This window comes from Rattus norvegicus, chromosome 2, assembly GCF_036323735.1.
Source record: "Rattus norvegicus strain BN/NHsdMcwi chromosome 2, GRCr8, whole genome shotgun sequence".
In the NCBI taxonomy this organism is placed as follows: Eukaryota; Metazoa; Chordata; class Mammalia; order Rodentia; family Muridae; genus Rattus; species Rattus norvegicus.
The window spans coordinates 94637150-94658789 of record NC_086020.1 but is presented as its reverse complement, the minus strand read 5'-3'; the positions used below and the strand labels follow the sequence as shown (position 1 = coordinate 94658789).

At 45.3% G+C, this 21640-nt stretch overlaps 1 protein-coding gene across 9 annotated transcripts in view; it reads right to left on the bottom strand.

The window, feature by feature from the left end:
• The window catches only part of Tpd52 (tumor protein D52), an 80929-nt gene extending 64653 nt beyond the window's left edge, over window positions 1-16276 (bottom strand). For 6 of the 9 annotated variants that reach the window (XM_063281536.1, XM_063281538.1, XM_063281537.1 and 3 more), the window contains exon 1: window positions 15713-16276. In XM_063281536.1, coding sequence (XP_063137606.1) covers window positions 15713-16145 — 433 coding nt within the window. In that variant the 5' untranslated portion in view covers window positions 16146-16276. 9 annotated transcript variants of the gene reach the window in all.
• Window positions 16277-21640: the final 5364 nt, after the last annotated feature.

Genomic DNA, 21640 nt, shown 5'->3' with positions numbered 1-21640 from the left:
CACATTGTTGTTTTTAAGTAAACCCGTTCCATTTTTGGCAACTCCGTTGAGACAGAGCTCCTACACTGGCGGCGGGTGATAAAAACACTGCAGACTTACTTTCTGACCTTGGAGAACTCCTCACGCCCTGTAAACTTTAAACTTGGTCACCAGTAAACAGGAAAAGGTCACGGGACAGGAGCTAGGACTTGGAGAGCACGTGATAAAAGTTAGCATCATCAGCACATAAAATGAATGCTTTCGGTTCCACACCGCACTGACTGAAAAGAACTTAAAACTTCAAATTCTCCAGAAGCTCTAAAGTCTAAGCTGTCCCCTCCAAGCACTGCACAGTGCACAGCGGTGCATTGCCAGGAAGCCTCCTAGACATCCATCCTATTCAGAGCTCAAGACCAGGCACATGGTAGGAGTGGGGAGGGGAAAACAGACACATCTAAACATTGAAAACACATACTGTCACTGCTGAAAGGAAAAGCGTGGTTCAGTGGACGGGCATCTTGGAGAGGAGAGCAGAGGGTTAGGAGGAGGAGGACTGCCTCCAGAGGACCAGTGTGGGTGGAGGAACAACAGGACAGGCTGCAAAGCAGGGCAGTAGGCCAGAGATTTCAAAAGCTGGCGCCTGATGGCAGGGAGCACCACAGTGGACATGACGATCCCACAGGGGCCCACATCCTAGGAAGGACCAGACTACAGTCATAATTGACTCACAGCTTCCTGCAATCCCTTTAGGAAAGATAAATCTAAACTTCCTTGTATAACTTCTAACAGGTTTTTTTCTTTCTTAATCATGATACCTTTAAGTTAGGAAGAAAAAGGTACCAAGCCACAGTCTCCTGTTTCTCTATTGGCCCAGAGGGTGATATTTTTAAATCCCCAATAGTTTGAAAAGTTTCTTCTATATTTAGATGATATATATATATATATATATATATATATATATATATATATCCAAATTAGCCTTGAAATAGCAAGGAAATTAATAATAAATGAACGAAGTTAACAAAGCAGGTTTCTGGGAATGTTTTATTACTCCGACTGAAAAGCCAATAACACTCAACATAAAGCATATTATTAAATAAATGAAACCACTCTTGCAAGTGGAGAAGGTTTGAAAGAGAAAACGGGAATTGGAGAAATGACAGGAAGGGGGAAGCAGGAAGAGCTTAGTGCACACAGGGACATGTGACCTGGGGTTCAGAGACCATACTGTCCAGCAACTTTAAAAAGTGGAAGCTGGCCGACTGTCTCAGCGTCTCAACCCACTGTCTACAGTAAGCTTGCAAGGAGACTAACACGGAACCAGAGCTGCTCAACCCAGAGAAATCTGTCAGGCTGTCTTTGCTCTGAATGGAGATGCTCAATCTTACTGAACCCCCTGAAGCAGTGGGCAGAACCATCCATTTCTGGCCACTGGGGCAGGGAGGCGTCACAGGGAGCTAAGACAGACTCCAGGTCAGGAAGCTGAATGAAGGCGGTTTCTGAAAAGGATCTGAGGGAGCGATCAAGCCAATGAACTTGGTGTCTAACAAATCTGGACTTGGCACAAGCCATCCCATGCTGTGAACACAGGTTCTCTCGGCCTCGGCAACCACTGGTCAAATCTGGAAATCTCAGCATCTCCAACTTTGCTCAAATGTCACCACCAGGTTAAAATGCTTCTCTGGCAATAAGAACGCCCCGGGGGAAGATGGATCATACTTTCCCAGGACCAATATTTAATAAATGTCTTTGTTCTGCAAGGCTCTCACACATGGAAATTAATTACTGCCTATAGACTTGGGCTGCCTGAAGGTCAAATTCTGTAATACCACCATGAAAATGCCCTTTGCCTGAGAAGCATCCTGACTGAAATAGGGGCAGCTACTGGACAGCAGATCTGGTTAGCCCCTTTGCCTCTGGTTTCTACACATTTTGCAAACAGTTGCAAAAGCCAAACTTTCATCCTCTCCACTTTAACAGTTAAAAAAATCACTAAACACAGGACAAGTACTACCATTTAATCCAAAGTTTCTGTTCAGGCACCTCTGGACTCTTCCCAAAGGAGCATCCCTGATTGGCTACCTCCCATCCTCCATTCCCAGGCTCGGGCTGAACCTCCCCTCCTCCCTGTTCTCCGAAGCCTCAATGGGAAAATCCTGGAAATCTCATCTGAGAGGCTGGTTTCAACCTGTTCACCTCCCTCACCCCCCTCTCCACACACATCAGAAGCCTACCTATTTCCTAATTCACACCGGGAAGGTTCACGGGCCAGGCGTCTCTCTTTTGCTTTAGTTTCTCTGTGGTCATCATATTGCCCAATGTCAGGTATCCTGAACTTTGACATTTGGCCCACCTTTCTCTGAACAGATCTGCACGGAGGCCACACCCAAAGATGTAGTCACCTTAAAACACAAGTCTGCACTTACTGACATGCTTCCTACCCAAAGCTGGAGTCTACTTTCTCTCTCCCAAGCTGCTCTCAGTGACACAGTTCTAACTACTGGAATGACATAAAATCGACATCATGTGACTTACAAAGCAAGGCTATAAAAAGCCACATCGCTCCAGCCAGCCTGTCTCTCCCAGGACTCTGCCCGAGAAGCCCTGAGCAAGCTTGTAAGACACGTAGGCACCCAGGGGCCACATGCGAGATATGGCCGACAGACGCGGGGATCCGAGGAACCTAGCAGTTGGAGTCTTCTAGCACCGCCCCTCCCCCACTAGAGAGCTGGGGTTCTGGGTGACCCTACCCTCAAGCATCAATCCTCCAGTCCCGCTTACATGGGAGCAGACCTCAGAAGCGAACAGCTCTCAGCACTCACTGTCTCCCTCCCGGTGTCCAGTCCTCTGTGTTTTCTGGCTAGCACAGTTCTTTCTATATCCATTATGAAACCCTTTCCCTGCTTTTTTCCCCACCTGAGTCTCTCGACACCGGAATTATTCTCCCTGAGGCCTCCCAGGAACCCAGCACACCCAGTTCCCACAGCCTTCTCAACTCAGGCCTGGAACACAGTGGCTCTCCCTATGCATCACCTATGTCCTATGCATCAGCCAAGTGACATTTTATAATCCAAATTCCTGACCCTCACTCACAAGAACCTTCATTTATACTCAAAAGGATCACCTTAAACCCCAGGCACAAGCCATTTCTACGTCTTGCCAAACACTCTGCTTGCGCTCAGGGTCTTCCTTACAAACTCCTTTTCCTCCCTTCTCTCCACTGTACTTGGTCTCTGTCAGCTCAAGTGGTTCAAAGACCACAGAGCGGCTTCAACACACCACTTCTTAGGCTTTTGGCTAATGCCCAAAACGGAGGTGGTGGCAGACCAGGAGCCCGGCACAAGCCGTGGTTTCTGGTTCACAGATTGTTGTTGCTCTGTCCTTATGTGGTGGATGGACAGAGATCAATACTAAGAGCCTATATTTTTAGGGGGACTTGGTTGTTTAAAAAAAAAAAAAGCTAGCCAAGGTAGTGTGTAATCCCACCTGAAAGGTAGAGACAGGAGGATCACTGGAGCTCACTGGCAGTCAGCCTAGCCAAGATGGAGAGGTTCACCTATCTCTCCAAGATGGAGAGAGACCCTATCTCTAAAAGCAAGGAAGACTCAGCACCTGAAAAACAACATAGGAACCTGACTTCTAGCCTCCACGTGCATGTGCATACAGACATAAGCAGAGAGATGGAGACAGAGACAGACAGACTGACAGGGTGGGGGCGGGGGGTGCATCAACCCTAGCCATGAGTTCAGCCTTCATGACCAAATCGCCTCCCAAGGTCCTCATCTCCAGTACCACATACCCTGCCTGGAGCACGAAACCCTCCAGTGCACTCCAGCCTTCTGGAGTTCCAATGCCACCGTCTACTTTGGGTCCTCTGTGGACCCAGCCCAGAGTTGCCGGCTTCCTCCCTGGTAAAGTAATACAGCTTTCACGTCATCTGCTCCCTGTGAGGGTCAGTCCATACGACTCTGAGCCTGCAGGTGGTCATGCTATAGAAAGGCCATGACGTTGGATCTGCATTGGGATCACTAGGTTCAAGTACTCCAGCGTCACCTAACGTTCAACTTCAGTGTCAGTTGCACCTGTAGCTAGGTAGGGCAGCAGCAATGTCAGACAGGTGAACTGACCTGCCCAGTGCCTCAGAACCAGAAGTCACATGAAACCTGGAACCCAGATGTGACGTCGTACCCAACATTCTTTGCCTTCAACGTTTCCAATTAGCTGAGTCGAGAGGACAGACGGACATACAGGCTCTCACTTCTTAGTGCACCTTCCACACTCCACAGTAGCTCTGCTACTGCCCTCCGAGGGAAAAGGGACACTGAGTAAGTCCCAGATGATGCTCACTTGGACAACGGCATGTCAGCCAGACATCACAGGTCAGAAGCCCAGATCTGTCTGTGCCAAGTACTGTGCTGTGGAGAAGTTATCCTGTAAAGTGGAGTCACCCCAGCACCTGCTTGGACGCATTTATAATGAAGGCTGGCACACAGCAAACACTCCGGAAATGCTGTCATACTACTAAAAGGACTCCAGAAAATGCCGGCAACTGGGAGGCAGGGCTGACACCCTGTTCCTCTGGATTCCAGCTTTGTTTTAATTAGCTGTGAGAAAAACGTCTCCAAAAAAGGGAGTTGTGCCCTGCCCAGCAATCATACACTAAGCTGCTCTTAGACCCAGTGTTATTTTCTTAGAAACGAAGGTCTGATTAGGGTAATTTCTAGCAGAGTAGATCTTGGGAAGATGTGGCCACTGTAACTATGGCCCACAGACAACTGAAAATGGCAGGAGGGCTGAGAGACTCAGAAAGCAACATGCAGAACATTTCAGGATGACTGGTGCTCCTGTGGGCATCCCACTGGGGTTCTGACGCAGGCGGCTGCTCGGCGTGGGTTCATTTCCCACAGTTTCGGGAGCTCAGGGACAACCATGCCCTGAAAACAGTAAATGGAAAATTTCAGCTCTGGCGTGGTCACCAGAGTGCTATGTCCCTCACAATAACATTCAAAGAAGCCATTCTAACATGCACTGAGGGGTCTGGAGCTCAGTGGGCAGAGCATTAGCGCAGCACACAGGAGGCTGTGGATGTGATCTCCAGCACTGCATAAATCAAGGTCAGGAGCACACACGCCTGTAACCCTAGTGCTTAAAAAGGGCGGCAGAAGGAACAGACACTTGCTCAAGGTGCTTCTGGGCAACATTCAGATCCAGGACAGCCTGGGAGGTAAACAAATGAGGCCACCCGTGCTTCTTTGGCTCTGGAGGCATTAGGGACACTGACAGACCTGACTGACTAAAGAAATGACAAGCCACTAACAACCTCTGCCCGACACAAGCTTAAACATCGCTATCCACTTTATATAGACAAGGCATTTACACAGATACACTGCAGAAGGAAAGAACCAGTCTCTGTTCTATTTACAAAACACGCTTCTGTGGTTTATATAAAGCTAGAAGCATATTTGAACATATATTCTTGTCTCTAGGCAGAGCCAGTTTCTCTCCCTTATCCTTAGCTTTTTCTGTCTACTCCAGTCTGACTCCATTCATGCTGACGTCTTCCAACCAGCACTGTGTGATGAGGCCCGTGCTTCCAGTCAGCCTCCTAGAAACGCCCATACTGAGTGTGGAGCAACATCGCAAGAAGGCTGCATAAACCACGCTCCATCCTTTTCCTGGCTGTTGAGGGAGCCACAGCCTCCATGTGGGAGCCCATCCACACTGGCTGAGAAAGAATGCAGCAGGGATCACGTGATCCAGTGAGTTTCCAGTCTTTATACATGCAATTGTTAAAACTGAATTTGCATTTTTCTCCAACAAGTGTCTTCATGAGTTAAGATATGCAAATGAATGGCTGAGACCACTGTTTTTAGTACTGATTACCAAAGCCTTTAAAGTCTTAAGACAGACAAACTCCAAGAAAGAAGTATCAAAGGTCACTCAGAGACATCACAGTATGCCCAAAATGTCACTTAAAAGTATTTACTCTTAATACTATATTTTGCTAGTTGACATTTAAAAGTGCAACATAGGGGCTGGAGAGAGAGATCACTCAGTGGTTGAAATACTGACTGCTCTTCCAGAGGTCCTGAGTTCAATTCCCAGCAACCACATGGTGGCTCACAGCCATCTGTAATGGGATCCGATGCCCTCTTCTGGTGTGTCTAAAGACAGTTACAGTGTACTCGTATACATAAATAAATCTTTTTTTTTAAAGTACAACATAGCCTAAGTGGTAAGAAAAACATGAACTGAACTGGCTAAGAGTAAGTAAGAAAAGTAAGAAAAATAAAGGGCTAAGAATTAGGGAAGGAAGATGGTTTTGTGGGGATGGAGGGATGTGTAATGTGTAAAGTGCTTAGGGCCACAGAGCACACCACGTGTAAGGGAAGGGGAAGATAATGGGAGGCATGAGCTTTATTAAGAAGAGTGAGTAGCTTAAAAAAAAATCTCAAAAGGAACCACAAATAGCCAAAAAACCATCCACACCTCCTAGGAAATAGAAATTTGAAACATAAAACTGATATTTTTCAACCATATGTCTTATTTTTTTTTAAGTCAGGAAATCAACATAGAAGAAAAAACAATTAAGGAAGTAAAAAGTCAAGCTATAGAACAGGAAAATATACTTACAAACCATGACAATAGAGGATCAGTATCTACAATATATAAAGAACTCTTCAAGTCAACAACAACAAAAACAAAGGGCTTCAAAAGACCCTTCTCTGATAAACAATATGCAAAGATGCCAACCATTCCTCACCATCAGAAATGCAAATCAAAGCCACAACCAAGCATTCCTGTCATCCTTTAGGATGACCACTTATCACAGGAATCACAAGAAACAGGCAAGTGTGGGTGACGATGTGGAAAAATGGCAGCCCTGAGCACTTCTGGTGGGGACACATTTTAGAAAACAATACACAGGTTTTTCCAAAATGTAAAAGGTTGGCTAGAGACATTGTTAATGAATGTCACATATATCTGAGGAGATGGCAGTATTTAAAGGAGATATGTTTGCTGTGGTACTAGTCCCAGAAGCAAGAGGAAGAAGAAGGCCAGGCAAATAACACAGAAGATGTAGAACACACACACAGAATGTCTCCAGTCCCCAGATGACAATCATACCACACATCACACTGTGGATGAACCCTAAGGGCACGGACACAGCACCAAATGAAATAAGCCAAGCACAACAGAGCAATAGGTTTAAATTTAACACCTGGCAATCCTCCTGCCTCAGCTTCCCAGGGTGCTGAGATCACAGGAGTGACTACCATGTTGAGCTAAGTTCTAAATACTTTTTACAAGAAAAATGGCAACAAATTTTTCTAGTAACAATGATTAAAAGTTCTAATGTTCGCGTTAGCATCCTCCCTATGCTCTAGGAAACCCATGATAAACTGTTTCTCTTACAGCATTATCTGTAATGACAAAAACAGAATCCGACCTCCAAACAGCAGAGGTCCCGTCATGGTCACCTGATACCAGGGAAACCAGGCTCATCTCTTGGGCTTCTTACTCATTAATGCAAGAATTGAAAAGAGGTCTCTTACTGAATGGAGTTCCAAAGAAAACCCAAGGAAGACAAGCTGTAAGTCTCAGCAGTGCAAGTGGAGGAACACACGCAAAGGAAGAGAGAAAGTCATGATGTTTCCATTAAGCCATCATGGAGGTCAGCCACGTAACAGAGGAGCCACATGACGGGGAAGGGACCATTAGAGAAGAAAAGAACCAAGGTAACATAGTGTGTGGTGTGTGTGTATGTATATATAGTGTGTGTGTGTGTGTGTGTGTGCATATGTGTATATAGTGTATATATGTGTGTATATATATGTGTGTGTGTGCATATGTGTATATAGTGTACATATATGTGTATGCATGCATATATGTATATAGTATATATGTGTGTGTATATGTGTGTGCATATGTGTATATATAGTGTACATGTGTGTATATACATGCATATATGTATATAGTATATATGTGTGTGTATATGTGTGTGCATATGTGTATATATATAGTGTACATATGTGTATATATGCATATATGTATATAGTGTATATATGTACATATTTGTATATGTGTGTGTATATATATATATATATATACATGCACATACAAATATATATTTTTTTTATTTCATTCTGTGCTGGGACAGGTAGACAGCCCCACAGGAACAAGGATGGCACCAGGGGCAGCAGCAGAGAAGCAAAGGTTGGGGAGGGAAAGGCAATCGTCTCATCAGGCGGTAATTACTCTTCCTGAACCTGCCGCTGTGGCACAGCTTAAGGTGAAACCACCTCTGTGAGAAGGGGGTCCCTTGGCCATAGATGCCAGACTGGATTAACTCTGAAAGGAGGAGACTGGATTAAACCTAAGGGAGGATTCCAGTCCTTCCTGAAACACTACAACAGTGAAGCCACGAAATCATCATCTTTGTCTGTGGTAAATTGCTTATTATCTTACAGCATCCAAAGCAAACTGTAAACACAGTATGACTCTGACAAACATTATTCAAGGTGTTCCATAGTAATTAAAGAAAAAACAGCAGACTACACGGTGTATGTTGCTGCACATCTATGGTTACAGCTTTCAAGAGGACCATGAGGGTAAGCCTGTCTAGAGCTAAAGGTGAGAGACTGGGAAAGGCACGGAGGAGTGGAGAAGTGGGGAGGGAGGGGGAGGGAAAGAGGGGAAGGGGGAGGAAGGGAAGTAGAGGATTCTGATTCTACAGAAAGAAAAAGGGATATGCTCACAGCATTTCCACTCAATTTCTACCTGGGCAGGTTAACTGTAGGACTCGTTTGGAAATAAAATCTGGCAAGCATAGTAAAGTCTGACAGCAAACCAAAAAAAAAAAAAAACCCAAAATGAAACAATGGAGGAGGAGATGTGTCTTTCACAGCATGTCTTACATCTCGTGAAATTAGCTGCAGGCAGTGAACACACAAATCAAGGAGGAAAAAGAGAAAGCAAGAGTGCAGAGCCTGACAACAGCCTGCAAGTCAGAGAGGGAAAACCTGTTGGACAAGAGATGGTGTTAGGAACTGGGCAGCAAGTGGGCAGACAGACAGAGGGGTAGAGGTGTTCGTTCTCTCTCTCTCTCTCTCTCTCTCTCTCTCTCTCTCTCTCTCTCTCCCCCCCCCAACTCTGTCCCTCGCTCTCCTCCCCCATCCCCTCTTCCTCCTCCTCTTTTGTTTTTTTGGAAACAGGCTTTCTCTGTAGCCCAGGCTGTCCTAGAACTAACTCTGTAGCCCAGGCTCACCTCAAACTCAAGAGTTGTCCCCCCTTCCCCTCCAGTGCCACCACCGCCTAGCTGAGGGTCTCACTTCACACCTCCGATTAAAATAAACTCCAGATGGATGGAAGACTTAGATGTAAAAAGATAAAAGCATGAAATGTGAAGTCGGAGTGAAGAAGACATTTCTAGGAATGATTCATAAGCTAGATGTTATAAATGAAAAGGATAATTGGTTAGTATTCCTGCTTGGAAAGAAAGAAAAACCACCATAAAGTCAATGAAGAAATCTCGACCTAAGGAAAACAAACGTCCGCCCTCACATCAGCCCCTCGGTCAAGGACAGAAGGCTAAGCTTTACAGATAAAATTCACACGACACAACGATTACGGCTGAACGTTTTGCTGAAAATGAAATGTAAATTTGAAACATGCAGAAAGAGTGGATACACTTTCCTATCAGAAAAGGACATCGGCCCGTGTGGTGCTCACAGCTGAGGCTGAGGCCAAGGGCTTACAACACACATGAGGCCAATATGGGCTACTTGGTGAGAGCTTGTCTCCAAATAAAGAGAGGGGGAGGATGGAGAAGAGGGTTGGGGTGACGAGGAGCGGAGAGGGAGAGGAGAATTGTTTCTTTTGTAAGATAGGTAAAGCTGAGCTTGTACAGGAATGCTGTGACCACGTGGTGTAGGGAGCAGACATTAACACATGCTGGCGGAATAATTGGCTCCATTTCCACAAGCAGGATTTGGCACAATCAAAAGTGAACAGTCACACTCCTCTAAGAATTCTTCCTACAGTCATGATGCACACACATTCAAAAAAAAAGGTGCTTAGTGGGCAACAGCTAGCACTGCAAGAGTCGTGCAAAGGCAGTGACGCACGACTTTGATCCTAGCATTTAAGAAGCAGACAAAGGTAGATAGATGTCTGTGAGTTCAAGGCCAGCCTGGTCTACAAAACGAGCTCCAAGACAGCCAGGGCAGCACAGAGAAACCTTGTCTCAAACAAAACAAAACAAACAGCACCCAAGTAAAAAGCAAGACAGCATGACCAATGCATACAACCCCAACACTGGAGAGAGAGACAGGCAATTCCAGGAGCTCACCAGCCTGGCTAAAATGGCAAGCGTCAGCTTCAGAGAGAGGCTGCATCTAAAGCATAAGGTGGAGAGAAAGAAAAGTGCCTGCCTTGCTCTGGCTGTGGAACATGCACACACACATAGAGCAATGAAGTTGCTGGAACATGCTGTTACCTGGGTTCTGAGATCCAGTTCACCCAACAGCCCCATCAAAAGAAACAAAGGAAACTTTGCTCTGGATATATACAGGCAGGCAAAACACCCATACACAAAAAATTATAAAATGGGGCTGGAGAGATGGCTCAGTGGTTAAGAGCACTGATTGCTCTTCCAGAGGTCCTGAGTTCAAATCCCAGCACCCACATGGTGGCTCACAACCATCTGTAATTCTGTAAGGGGATCCGATGCCCTCTTCTGTTGTGTCTGAAGACGACTACAGTGTAGTCATATATAATAAGTAAATAAATATTTTTTAAAAAACTTTAAAAATAATAAAATTACAGATTTCATATATATGTATATACATATGTATGAAGGAATTGTTGCTACGTTGTGAAGGCTGAGGTTTTCTTTTGAGTGGCAGTTCTAGAGAATAAGTCGACAGCCTTGACAAGTTAGAAAGATTCACCTGGACTGAGCTAGTCTAACTTGCCTTTTTACTCTTTCAAAGTGACCTTGAGCTCACTTTGTAGCCCAGGCCAACCTGGAACTTGAGATCCTCCTGCCTCAAGCTACTGAGGGGCTGGTATGCCAGACTGGGACCACCAAGCCTGGTTTAAATATAGAGTTTATTTTTAAAGGACTAGTTATAAAACAGGATGCTGTTGCACTGTGAACCTGAGATGGTTACGCTAGTTACTAAAATAACCTGTTTCCTGTTGTGGTGTGATTCAGCCTTAGCACATACCTTAATACACATATATAATATATAATATAACATATATATGTATATATACGTATATATATGTGTATATATGTGTATATATATGTGTGTATATATATATATATATATATATATATATATATATATATATACTGTCACTCTCTTCAGACACACCAGAAGAGGGCATCAGATCCCATTACAGATGGTTGTGAGCCACCATGTGGTTGCTGGGCATTGAACTCAGGACCTTTGGAAGAGCAGTGAGTGCTCTTAACCACTGAGCTATCTCCCCGGCCCAGTACACATCTTTAATCCCAAAAATGAAGGTAAAGTTAGTTTGTAGAAGAAAGCACCCAGGTTTGAAAGTGATGTCTAATTGAATGGCAGACAAAGTAACAAATCGGAAAAAGATTTGACAGAATAGGATCTGCCCAAATCTCAGGAGAAGGAGAGAAAAGAGAGGCTGCTTAAGAGAGCACAGCAGAGAGGGACGAGGAGAGAGGGCAGTTTTACCAGGACAGTGGTATAGAGACAGATTGCGGGGGGGGGGGGGGGGGGGAGAACAAGCTAGACACAGGTGAAGAAAGAACGAGAGAGAATGAAAAGGGCCAGAAGATCAGATCAGATTGCCAGAGTCAGTATGAGGCCAGGCAGAGTTATTTAATCAGAGGCCAAAAGGGAAGACAGATTAAATCAGCCATCGTGGAGAGGAGTTTGAGTCAGAACAGCTGAGTTGAATCAGACGTCAGAGTTCAGAAAGAATTAGGAAGGGTGAGTTTATTCAGCAGTAATTTTCAAAGGCTTGAAAGCATTCTAGGCCTAGATAAGATTGTATGGAGACCAGAAGCTTCCAGGACTAGGCCTAGGTTATCGACTGAGGTAGTGAGCCTCCGAGACAATTGCACAGGCGAGTAAAAGATACTTTACAGACGCTCAACGCTCCAGCTTTATGACTTGCCCATTTAAAAGGGTAGACACACAATCACACTATGAATTGTCAGAATGGTGTTAAAAGTGGTTTTATTTCCTTTCTCTTCATCCACATTTCCAATTCTTCTAAAATAAACAACTATTTTAGTACCAGAAAGTACTTTTAGATTGGAATATTCTTTTTCTCCCCGATTATCACTAACATCTTAAGTACCCCCAATTCAACAGGCATGGTGACCTACACCTATGACCCCAGAACACAGACTGCAAGTTCTAGGCCAGCCTGGGCTACAGAGCAAAACCCTGTCTAAATCAATCAAACAATCAATAAATCCTTTGATTTCTTTGTTTAATTAAAAAAACGTAAAAACTATGGTCTCTGCACAACTGGTACCCAGCCAATTTAAATAATGTTTGAGAGAGTCTCAAAAGAGATTTTTATAAGAGTCAACAATTAAAACAGTAAATTAACCTCAAGAGGGTAGAAAATGAGGTTAGCCTGCTAGGAAGGGCTCCATGGCACATCCCCATGGACTGGGCCTTCTCTGTTCTGCTCTGAACTGGGGGTGTCTAATGTGTTTTTATTACACACATAGATTATTCCATTTTAAGAGCCTGCTAAGAGAACACAGCTACTTTTACTGCTGGCTTTTCCCCCTGAGGACCAGGCAGGTTGCCACCAAAAACAAAAGCAGGAAGTGGAGGATAACTAAGATATCCATACCATGATGAAACGGGCAGTACTGAACAGATGAACAGAGAGGTTCCTAACGTGGGCAGGCCACTCCCAGGGTCTGGGGAGCACACCTTTTAGGATGTCCATCTTTCTCTGCTTTACACCTGCTTCCCTTTTAAATAAAGGGCATCCCAGATCTGTCCTAACTCTAAGGCTAAAGGGTCAAATATTAACAACACATCACTCTATTGTTCTTTGCCTACCCACTCGTTCTCTCCCAGGTTTGTGGCCCTGGCAGCCTTTCCTCTTTCCCCTTAAAACATTACTCTGTTTAAGCTAACAACATGCTGAGCGTGTGGGCAACTGCTGCTGACATACTACAATTCTTAATGGCATAAGGGAGTCCTTGCTTATAAATATGTATTCAGCCCTTAAAAGGAGGCAGGAGGGCTTTGTCTTCACACAGGCACGCTCCAGCTAGCAAGTGGCAGCATAGGAAACATTACACACATCGAGTTTCCTGTGCCCTCCCTGAAAAATGCCTTTCGGAGCTTTGCAGTTGAAGGTTGAGAGCCAGTACAACAGAAGGGCTGGATGGGACCCAGCGTCTAAACACAAAGTAGAAAAATAAAACAGTAAAATCTGGGCACAGATTACAAAGTATCAAAGAACCCAACACTGTTTTTAAGCTTAGAGGTCTGCTAAGAAAATCAGTAGCAAAAGGTAGATTAGCGGCACCAACAAACAAGAAAATTTAAGACCTTTTCAATGGAGTTCATGTAAGACAAGAAGGAGGACATTTATCGGCACAGCTAAACTTCTGTGATGTTATAAGGGACAAGGGTTAAGAAAACTCCAAGCATACAAAATATAAATCCAGACAGTTTCTGATATAGATTGAAATATTTCTGCAGATAGACAGACAGACAGACAGACAGACAGACAGGACAACAACAAGCCCTCACAATTAAGGACACAACCAGTTTGCTGCACTCTATCCCAGCCAACACAGTATACCAGGTTTAAAATTGCACGTGTCACTGCCACCCAACAGGAAGCCTGGAGTCCCTCCCAGATGCACTTCATGCTGAAGCCCTTGCTCTACCAATCCAAAGGCCCATTACAGGTAAACTCACCTGTCCTGCCAGCACAGTCTGATCCCAGAAAAAAAGCAGAGGTCAGCAGCTGGCAGAAGCTCCACAAGCACTTTCAGCTTAGGCACTAACAAGCTTTGTGGGGTCCCTCCCTGTTCCCTGGGGGACTGGCTGACTAGAGACAGGTAGGCCACCTGTCACAAAGGTACTAGGAAATCTAGCAAGAATAAGGCAGTAGGCTTCCCTGAGGACCCAGCCTCCCAACCCTTCCGTGCTCTTCAAGGAGGCGACAGGGTGCACAGCTGACAGCTACAGTAGCAGCCTGCAAAGACTCACTTTACAAGTCCTAGAATAAGGAACTTAAAAAAAAAACAAGTCCCATAAAACCACACAGAGCACATCAGCCTGCTGGAATGCTACAGAGGCACCAAGGGCTGAGACAGCTGCTGGGCTAAAACATACAGTTCATTAAAACAATCACACAGACACGGAAACCAAACAGCCCTTCAGCACACTTGAAAGTAGCAGACTTTACTAAAACCATCAGTATATTAAACATGGCAAAAAAAAAAAAAAACAACAACAAAAAACAAAAAACAAAACAAAAAAAACAAAACAACAAAAAAAAAAAACAGATTCATAGGCAAGCACACATAGAGCGCACTAACATATGCACCCTGACACAGTCTGCAGGCAAGGTCAAATGGAATATACAGGCGTCCCAGGTTTCCCAACTTTCCCAGTACAAACTTTCTAACTCACTGACATACAAAGAACAAGTTACCTAGTTAACTCAGGCTCAAAGAGGCAACACGGGTTGCAACCCCAAAAACCAAAAGTCTAGACAGCGTGTGTGCATTTGTATAGGTACATGAGTAGCAGGAAACTCATGGAGTGATCGTGAAATTATCGCGGGGTGGGGGGGGGGAAGAGAAAGGAGGGATTACTACGTTAAAAAAAAAAACCTACCTTACAAATTAATCATAGGTAAAAGACACACAATACTTGTGAAATACAGTTTTATTTACATTTTCAAAGACTCATCCTTGATACTCATACCAGGGGCAAACACCAGGAATGATTCCTAAAACCACTTCCAAAACACTTGGCGTTTTCTTTAGCACTCCTATACCCTTTTCAGGAGTGCCCAACCAGGCCAGTTTCACAGCAGAGCTCTCCAATGTAGGCAATATTTCCATTAAAAATCATAATCTGCTTCTGGCCACATCTCCGTTGATTCTATTCCGGGCAATTTCACTTGACTAGCTATCTTAGGAAGTAAAAGGAACACCTTGGTGCGGGAAACCAAAGGTTCCCTACTGTGCGATTCACCTGGCTGGTAACTAAGACTCAGGTCGTGAAAGCTCCCTTCCCCCAACCAAACCCACAGACTGCACTCTACAGTTTGGGGACTCCTCTTATGGCAAATATCTACATCCAAACACTGTGGCTCACGGGCTCAAAGGCCACCAACAATCCCAACTGGCGAGCAGGAAGTCTTCACAAGTCTTGGTCCCATCAAAACGCCATCACTTCCAGGATCTGCTGGTGACACCAAAGCCAGCGCGGTGGCCCTCCCTGCGCGCATCCTAGCACCTCCGTGGCCTCTCGCCACCCTTCTCCTCCCCGCACACTCGCACGCGACCGCGCACAGTCGCTCGGGCACGCCGGAGCACACTCACTCTCCCGCTCCCGCGGCGCGGGCCCTCCTCCCGCTCCGCGCTGGTAAGAGACTCCCCGGCTCCGCCACGAAGCGGACCGGGTTGGGGTCTCCCAGGCGCGGCTCCGGGGCTCCGCTCGGCAGCCAGGAGCCAGCAGCCGCCTACCTTGCTCGCCACGGTCCATGTCTGAGCCACCTCGCTCCCGGCGCTCCGCCCGCCGCGCTCCTCCGCGCCGCTCCGCGCTCCGCCCGCGGCCGCCCGCGCAGTCCCCACCCCGGGCGTCGGCGCCGCCCTCCCGGGAGCCGGTCCCGGGCGTCACCGACCACCTGACCGCGACCTGTGCGCTCCGCCACGTCGGCTCGGGCGGCGGCGCTGGGCAGGGGTGCGGAAGGTCGGCAAAGACCAGGGGAGGAGCTGGCAGGGAAGGGGACCCCGAGGCTGCGCAGGCAGCCGCGAGCCCGTGGCGTTTGCTCTTCCACCTTAAGTTTGCAACCGGGAAAGTTTCCTCCCAGGATTCTGATTTAGCGACTGCCCCTTTCTCCACCCACTGTGCACCTGCTTGAACGGAAAACGCTGTTTGCAAGGAGGAACAAGTCATTGGGGTGGCTTAAATCAGTGTTTTTGAGCCACAGGCAATCATATTTGGCTCAAAATAAACTCTTACTCTTCTTGAAGTGTTGTTTATGTGTAGATGTCGTAAAACTATATATCTAGAGTACTCTCTCTCTCTCTCTCTCTCTCTCTCTCTCTCTCTCTCTCTCTGTGTGTGTGTGTGTGTGTGTGTTCAATATGATGGTAAATTTGGCTTAGAAGGAAACTCTGTTATACAAAAAAGAACTTGAACTCCATGTGTCTGGGAGTGCAGCTAAGTAGTAAATGTGTAGGCCTAGCCTGTGCAAAGATGCTACTTTTGAGACCAGCATGGACTACATAACCAGATGCAAGACCCTGTCTCAAATAAAGAAAAAATTAAATTTAAATATTAAAGAAACACCCCTTATCCCTTATCTCTTGAAGAGTTTACATACTCGTTCACATGTGTAAATTTTCTCATCTTCCTTCCTGTTCAGGAACTCCGTGTTGTACAACTGAAACACTGCCCCAGCAAATCCCCATAGCTCCCCAGGCATGAGCAAAATTTGCTAGCTGGGCCTCAAAGAAACTATTTAGGGAAGAAGGAGAAGAAGGGTGGGGGGAGCACAAGTTCGGGGATAGCCTGGGCTACATGGTGCTACCAGTAGGGGAAGGAGGGAGGGAGGGAGGGAGGGAGGGAGGGAGGGAGGGAGAGAGAGAGAGAGGGAGGTGGGGGAGAGAGACCACTCGTTTCTCCTTTGCCTTTATACGTACAGGAGCAATGGAAATAGTGCAAATATGAGGAGGAAAGCCAAGAATGGCTGACACAGACAAAAAAGCAGAATCTGGTCACACAGACCTGCCTTTTACTGGAGAAGAATTATGCCAGCTTTTTAAAGCAGCTATAATTTGAACTCCTGTCACGTGGCTCATATGCAGCCCCGATACAGGGATATTTTGTGTTGGTGCACAGCTACAGTCTCAGTGCTTGGGAGGCGGCTGTCACATTTGGATACAAAGTTAGAAGCGGGACACTGCTGTGTTCCCGCCTTGATGATAATGGACTGAACCTCTGAACCTGTAAGCCAGCCCCAATTAAATGTTGTCCTTATAAGAGTTCTCAGTCACATTGTCTCCTCACAGCAAGGAAAACCTCAGGACACTAGGCTGGCCTCATAATCTTCTGTTAGCAGCCTCACAAGTAGCTGGGACTACAGACATGAACCACAGCATCCAGTTAGGTAGGTACTTCTACAAGCTAAACCATTAGTTAATTTACAAGAAGCGGTAGATTATTTTCCCAAAACACTGACTAAAACAAGCACAAGTGTTGAAGAGAAGAGGAAAGAAGGTATAGATAGATGTCTGGCTCACTTGTATAGGGTAACTTTAGCCTGCAGAAGACACTAGGCTTATTTTCTGGACCCTGTCACTAAACAAATAAAAGAAGGAAGGAAGGAAGGAAGGAAGGAAGGAAGGAAGGAAGGAAGGAAGGAAGGAAGGGGAAAGAAAGAAAGAAAGGAAGGAAGAAAGAAAGAAAGAAAGAAAGAAAGAAAGAAAGAAAGAAAGAAAGGGGAAATGTGGTACTCTGCCCATACCCTCCAAGCTGAAAACCAGCAAAAATCACACAAAATAGAAAAGGCTCTGGAAGCTTTCTGAAGCAGGAGCCCTGAAGTTTGGGGCACAAATGGGTACCAACACAGGCACTGGCTTTCTCTGGTTCTCTCCTTAGGCCTGCATTACACCATCAGCTACTCCTTGACCACGCTTCCAACCAAGCCATTGAAAAGTTTATCTTGGGGAGGAGGCCAAAAGCCCTGACAATGTTTGTAGGCCTGGCAAGGCAGGGAATTTCAAAGAGGCATGCCTATAGAGGGGTCACGGTCTATAGAAAGGGTACAGTATGAGCAGAGGCATTTGTTTGGTAGCGAGGCCTCCTTCCCCCCACAAAACTAGTATTCTCTAAAGCCAGGAGCCAGGACTGTAGCCTTTCAGTAGCCTAGACCTAGAGTTACCAGGTAAAATAGGACACCCACCTCAATTTAAATTTCAAATAAATAACAAGTACATTTGTTTGTTTTACTATTAGTTTATGCCCCCATAATATTTGCAATATATTTTACTGAAATTTTTTGTTCATTATCCATCCAAAATTCTTAGGCATCCTATCTTTTCATTTGCTTAGGGTGACGACCCCAGGGCAGTTCCAGCTTGCTGACGACTCAAGAGGCACCTCGGAGCACAGTTTGGAAGTCATCAGAATCCAGAAGAAAGACCAGCTTTCCCTGCATGGATCGTGAAAATTCAAGGGGCTAAAAGGCTAAGAGGCCCAAGAAATCAAGGATCGACTTTGGAAAGAAATCTGTTTGATGTCATGTATTAACACTGAATTGCTTAAGGCAATAAGCTATGATATAAGCTATCTCTTATAGCCTCACAGGGGTGTAAAAGACTTCGAAGATGAAATGAAGAAGTTAGAAATGCACAGAAACAGATATGGGGGATATGGCCGGAAAGAGTACAGAACACTAATGGAGGCTTGACGTGCAATCCCTAAGGAAAAACAGGAGATGCTTTCTTTCGAGGCATTGATCTGGGCTATGTTGATAAAAGCTACAGACCACTTAACTCCTCTTGTATGTTCTTAAGCTGCTCTGGATTCTGGGTATTCATCAAGCTACATTATGAGGGCTAGGAAGGAAAAAGCACAGGAGAAACACAGCCCCTCTTCTCCTGAGCATTCCCCGTTGCTGCTGTCAAGGGCTCTCATTTTTCCCGTCTATGCCAAAGACGACCCAGGGTATGACTATCATCGCTATTTTAGAATCATTGATAATATAATTGATATTTTTCTTCTTTTTGTTCAATGCTTGGGAATTAATCCAGGATGCTGCTGCTCATGCTAAATGAGGGGTATAGCATGCATTCTCTGCATGCCCAGAGCTGGATTTGAGTCAGTTTCTTTTTTTTTTTTTTTCTTTTTCTTTTTTTCGGAGCTGTTGAGTCAGTTTCTTAAAGAATGTTTCACTGTTTCGGAGATAAAGCTTAGCTTAAGTATCAGTGTTCCTAAGTGTCAGTACCAGTACCTGCAAGTAGGATAGGCTAGGACCACAAGAACAGTACTGAACAGTCCTGCCTATGCCTCTGCTCAAAGGCAGTGCTACAGTGCTGTTGCCGTGCACTGAATCAGCACTAAATGCCGCCTCTTAAACCATCACTGTCCTGGGACTCTCACTGAAATGTCTCTGGTTCAATCTCCTCATCTCTAAAATCTGCGCTCATGCTTTCTGATAAAGCCACCACATGCCAAAAGTATTTAAAATGTATTCTACTGACATAAAGTTTATATTCCATAAAATCCATTCTTTGGAGAGTTCAGTGGTTTTAAGTTATCTTCCCAACATATATCCATGCTTACTCCTCCCCAAGACTAGGAAAATTACAGTCAGGGGACAAACCCACAAGGACAAAGAGAGAACACAGAGCTCAGTGATGGCAATCGATCTCCCAGGGCTGAGCAAGGAGATGCTAAACCCGCAGAGGAGGGTGCCAGCCACATCCACACAGAACTTCACAAAAGACTCCAGCTTACCATCAGGAGTTTGTGTGCACAAAAGAGAGTTCCAAAGAGAAGGACAAACCCGGGCCTGCGGTGCACACCTGGGATCCCAGCACTCCTGGGATAGGAGCAGGAGAATTCAAGTTCAAGATTATCCTTGGCTATACAGTAAGTTCCAGGCCAGCCTAGGCTACATGAGGCTCTGTCTCAAGAACAGGGACGGGGGGCGGGGGAGGTAGAAGGATAAGTTAAAGGGCTAATTAGGAAGTAGGCAGTCTCTTCTTCCCCAAAATGAATTTAAGGAAGAGAGATGTGGAAGACACAGAGAAAAGTCACAATTTAAAAAAAAAAATAGGCTGGGGATTTAGCTCAGTGGTAGAGCGCTTACCTAGGAAGCGCAAGGCCCTGGGTTCGGTCCCCAGCTCCAAAAAAAAAAAAAAAAAAAAAAAAAGCGTTAAAAAAAAATAGTTCACAGGGAAAAAACTATACAAATTGAAGAAATAAGTGGACTTTTAAATCAAGATAAAAACATCCCTTGGTTGGTTTGTGGCTCAGTGTGTGTGTGTCTGCCTGCATGTGTGTGTGTGTGTGTGTGTGTGTGTGTGCGCGCGCGCGCACGCCTGCGTGTGTGTGTCTGTCTGTGTGTGTGTGTGTGCCCATGCACAGCAAGGATGCACAAAAATGTATAACTCCTGTCAGGCAGTAGTAGTGAACACCTTAATCCTATCACTCAGGAGGCAGAAGCGAGGGGAATTCCTGAGTTCAAGGCCAGCCTTGTCTACAGAGTGAGTTCCAGGACAGCCAGAGCTACATAGAGTGACCCTGACTCAAAATACATACATTCATGTTTTCATATATATTGCATATATGTGTTCCATATAAATATGTTGCATTTCGAGTGAGTGTCTGTGTGCCTAGGCTTGCCTGGACGTGCCCAGGTCTCGGAAACAGAGATTTAGGCCTAATCTCCTGAATTGCCAATTTGAAACCTGTCATGGAGTCAGCTTGTCTTACTCCTGTGTGGAAGAGAGAGAGTCAGGGTGAGTGGGAGCATCATCGTGGGGAGCCGTTACATCAACAGCGAGTTGTCCTCACTCGCAGTGAGCCCGTGGGCAACTCCTGCGATGCTGGAGGGGGACCAGCAAGGCAGGCTTCTTGCCAGAAGCTGTACAAGGACATCAGAATAGAAGGAAAGAAGTGGACCGTGGGAAAGGGAGAGAGAGAAGGAAAGGACGTGACTGGCAATGAGTATGAGGGAGATTCATTACAGGGGTGGGTGAAAAGGTCACAATGTAGCCAGCACTCAGGAGGCAGAGGCAGGAAGAGCTCTGAGAGTTCAAGACCAGCCTGGCCTACATAGCAAATTCCAGGGCAGCCAGGGCTACACAGAGACACCCATGTCAGACAAACAAAACAGGAGATTTTTGCTTTAGTTAAGTTTAAAAAAACCTAAAGAAACAATGAGTGACATGCTCAGACTGGCTCACTTGATTACGCCGGGGTATTAGAACCATTCTCAGAAATACTAATTCCCCATCAATAGCATTGTGGCACCTCTCTATGTTCTTTGTCTTCATTTTTAGGGGTCATTCTTTTGAACACAGGTAAATCCTAGAGCCATCTGGGTTTCTGTCCACTCTCCTTGTCCACAACTCATTGTTTTGTATATCAAGAGTTATCCAAACTTGAACCATGAGCTAGAGAAGATATCCTGTCTAAAAATAAATAAACCAAGTATCTTTTTATATATGTATAAATTAAATATCTATTTATTATACATATTAAACATAAAAGTTTTATGTGTGAATTTTCTTTTTTTTATTTCTTTTCCATTTTTTATTAAATTGGTATTTCTTATTTACATTTCAAATGTTATTCCCTTTCCCAGTTTCTAGTCCATCAGCCCCCAAACTTCTCCCCCTCCCCTTCCCCCCCATTACTGCTCCCCCAACAATGCCATA